Source organism: Falco peregrinus, unplaced genomic scaffold, assembly GCF_023634155.1.
Source record: "Falco peregrinus isolate bFalPer1 unplaced genomic scaffold, bFalPer1.pri scaffold_46, whole genome shotgun sequence".
Classification (NCBI taxonomy): Eukaryota; Metazoa; Chordata; class Aves; order Falconiformes; family Falconidae; genus Falco; species Falco peregrinus.
In genome coordinates this window covers 1759265-1761764 of record NW_026599611.1, presented here as the reverse complement: position 1 = coordinate 1761764, position 2500 = coordinate 1759265, and the positions used below count along the sequence as shown (strand labels likewise).

At 75.2% G+C, this 2500-nt stretch overlaps 1 protein-coding gene and 1 non-coding gene across 2 annotated transcripts in view; one reads left to right on the top strand and one right to left on the bottom strand.

Moving 5' to 3' along the window:
* LOC129783515 (translation initiation factor IF-2-like) overlaps nucleotides 1-240 on the bottom strand; it is a 2454-nt gene extending 2214 nt beyond the window's left edge. The window contains exon 1 of the mRNA XM_055793469.1: nucleotides 1-240. This exon is cut by the window's left edge and continues 2214 nt beyond it. Coding sequence (XP_055649444.1) covers nucleotides 1-240 — 240 coding nt within the window.
* A 1996-nt stretch (nucleotides 241-2236) lies between these two features.
* Nucleotides 2237-2389, top strand: LOC129783518 (5.8S ribosomal RNA). The gene has a single exon (XR_008745323.1). It is a non-coding gene; the product is annotated as a 5.8S ribosomal RNA (ribosomal RNA).
* The last annotated feature ends 111 nt before the right edge of the window (nucleotides 2390-2500 follow it).

Genomic DNA, 2500 nt, shown 5'->3' with positions numbered 1-2500 from the left:
AGCCCGCGCGCGGGTGGCGGGAGGAAGCGGCGAGCGGTGAAAGGACGACAGGCGTGGCCGGCAGGTGGTGAGCCGCGCGTGGCCAGGCGAGCGAGTGGCGGCCTTTTCCTTCGGGATCGGGGGAGGCGTCTTCCCCGACCCTTCTGGGCAACGGGGCCGGCCGCGAAAGAGAAGAGCCGTCCTCCGGGCGTTCCGGGATATAACGGTGCGCGGAGCGCAGCGGTGGCGGCTTTCCCCCATACCCGCCCCACCCCCCACCTCTTCCTTCTCTCCCCCGCACCTCGGTGCCTACGGGAGGGAGGGGGGGGGGGAGCCGCGAGCGGGTGGAGGGGGTGAGCCGCGCCGTCGGTGGGCGAGGCGCGAGGCGTGTCTCCCCCCTCGCCGGGCCGCGTCCCCGCGCGAGCGGGCGGCCCCAGCCACGTGTCTCCTCTCGGGCGCAGCGCCGGGTCACTGAGGGAAACCCCGGCCCCCCGGGTAAGGAAGGACGAGGTGTTGGCGGCGGACGTCGGGCGCGCCCCCGCGGGCGGACGCTCCCCCGATGGTGGCAGCGGGGGAGGCACCGCCGCGGGGCCCTGCAGGTCGTTTCCCTCACCCCAGGGCCAGGTACCTAGCGTCCGCGTTTCTGCGCAGCCCTCCCTCGGCGAGCCCCGGGGGTCGAAGGCTGCGCGGCCGGGCGGCGGTTTAAAGACGCGGGCGGCTCGATGCGACCCCGGGGGAAGCGGTGTAGTTTTGAGCCGGCGGTGGCGCCTCCGCTGGTGGCGTGGCGGTGGTGCGGTGGCGGTGGTGTATGGTGGAAGGCCGTGCCGTGGGAGTCCGCTCCCGGAAAGGCTTCTCCCCAACCCCCTTCCTCCCCTCCCCACCCGCCGGGCGCTGCCTCGACCGACCCATACCGTGCTCGTTCCCCGCCTTCCCCCAGCGGGCAGCCGTGCCGGGGAGGTGTCCCGCTGCCGCCCCCCCTCCGCGGTCCGGTCTCGCGCGGAGAGGCCGCGGCGTGTGTTAGGCCGCAAGCCGTCCTTGCTGTGTGCCCGTCTCGCGTCTAAGGGGCGTCCCCGGCGTGGGAGCGCCGTCTCCTCCGCTCGGGGGGGGGCGGCGCGTCTGCGCTGCGTCGGCGGCCGCCGTGTCGCCGTGCCTCCGTGGCCGCGCTGCGCTCCTCGGCGAGCCCTCTCTCCGCCCCGGCGAGCGCTCGGGCTTCTGCCGTCGCCCAAGGTCGGCAAGCCCCCCCGCCCAGCGGCGGTGCCGTCACCGCTCGGCCCCCCGTGTCCAATCGGTCGGCCGGAAGGTGCCCGCCGCCGGCCTCGACCGTCCCGGCCTGGACCCTGCCCGCCGCTTCCACGCCGCCCTCCTCGGCCGCGCCCGGCGGAGGTGGCGTGCCTCCCGTCGGCGGGGGTTTTGGGGGTAAGGAGGCGTCCGGGCCTCGTTCTCCGCGTGGAGACGGGGGAGAGAGGACGGCGCCCCCCGACACCCCCACCCCCGTCCGGGGCTCGTCGCCTTCCGGCGTGGCGCGCGCCTGCTTGGGACGGGGTCGGGGCGAGAAGCCGGTGGTGTCGGCGGTTCCGGGAGGGCGGTCGCGGCTTCGCGGCTGCGAGCGCCGTCCGGCGGGCCCCGAGCCGGTGCGTCGCCGTCTCGGGCTCGGGCGGTTTTGTCGCCTCCGGAGGTGTGCGGTGTGGGGCCTGCCGAGCTGCCGGCGGGGTTGAGCCGCAGGGAAAAAGCGGGCTGCCGTAGTGCGGTGCCCGAGAGGCGCGTTGCCGCGCGTGTGCGGGCCGTCGGCGGCAGCAGCAGCCCGCCGAGTCCCCGGGCGCGAGGCGGGGGCGTATGCAGGTCGGGGCGCGGTCGGGGCGCGCCGCTGCTCCTCCGTGCGTTGGCCGGGCCGAGCCCGCGCGCCTGGTCCGCCTCCGAAGCGCGCGGGGTGCGTGTGGTGGGAGCGCGCGCTCCCCGCCCCAGCCCTCGCCTTTCGGAGTTTTCTCCGTTGCCCTCCCCTTTCCCTCCTCTCCTGCGTTGTGTTGCTCGTACGGTCAGGCGAGGCGAGAGGCTTCCTTCCGTCGTCGCGCCGCATCGCCGTTGCGCGCCCCCCCTTTCCGCGCGGGCGGAGGGGCGGTCGGGCCCGGCGAGAGGCGGGGCGCGCGTCGGTCGGGGCCCGTCGTCAGAGGACAAAGAAAAAAAGGGGGCGGCCGCTCGTCGTGGAGCGTGCCCCCCCGGTGTGTCCGTCCCGCGCGCACGGGGCGGTGCCGAAAGAGACAACTCTTAGCGGTGGATCACTCGGCTCGTGCGTCGATGAAGAACGCAGCTAGCTGCGAGAATTAATGTGAATTGCAGGACACATTGATCATCGACACTTCGAACGCACTTGCGGCCCCGGGTTCCTCCCGGGGCTACGCCTGTCTGAGCGTCGCGTGACGATCAATCGCCGGCTCTGGCCGGCCGCCCCGTCCTCGTCCCGCCCGCCCCTCCCTCTCGCGTGGGAGAGGTGGGGGGCCGGGGTAGCGAGGCGGCGTCGGTCCGC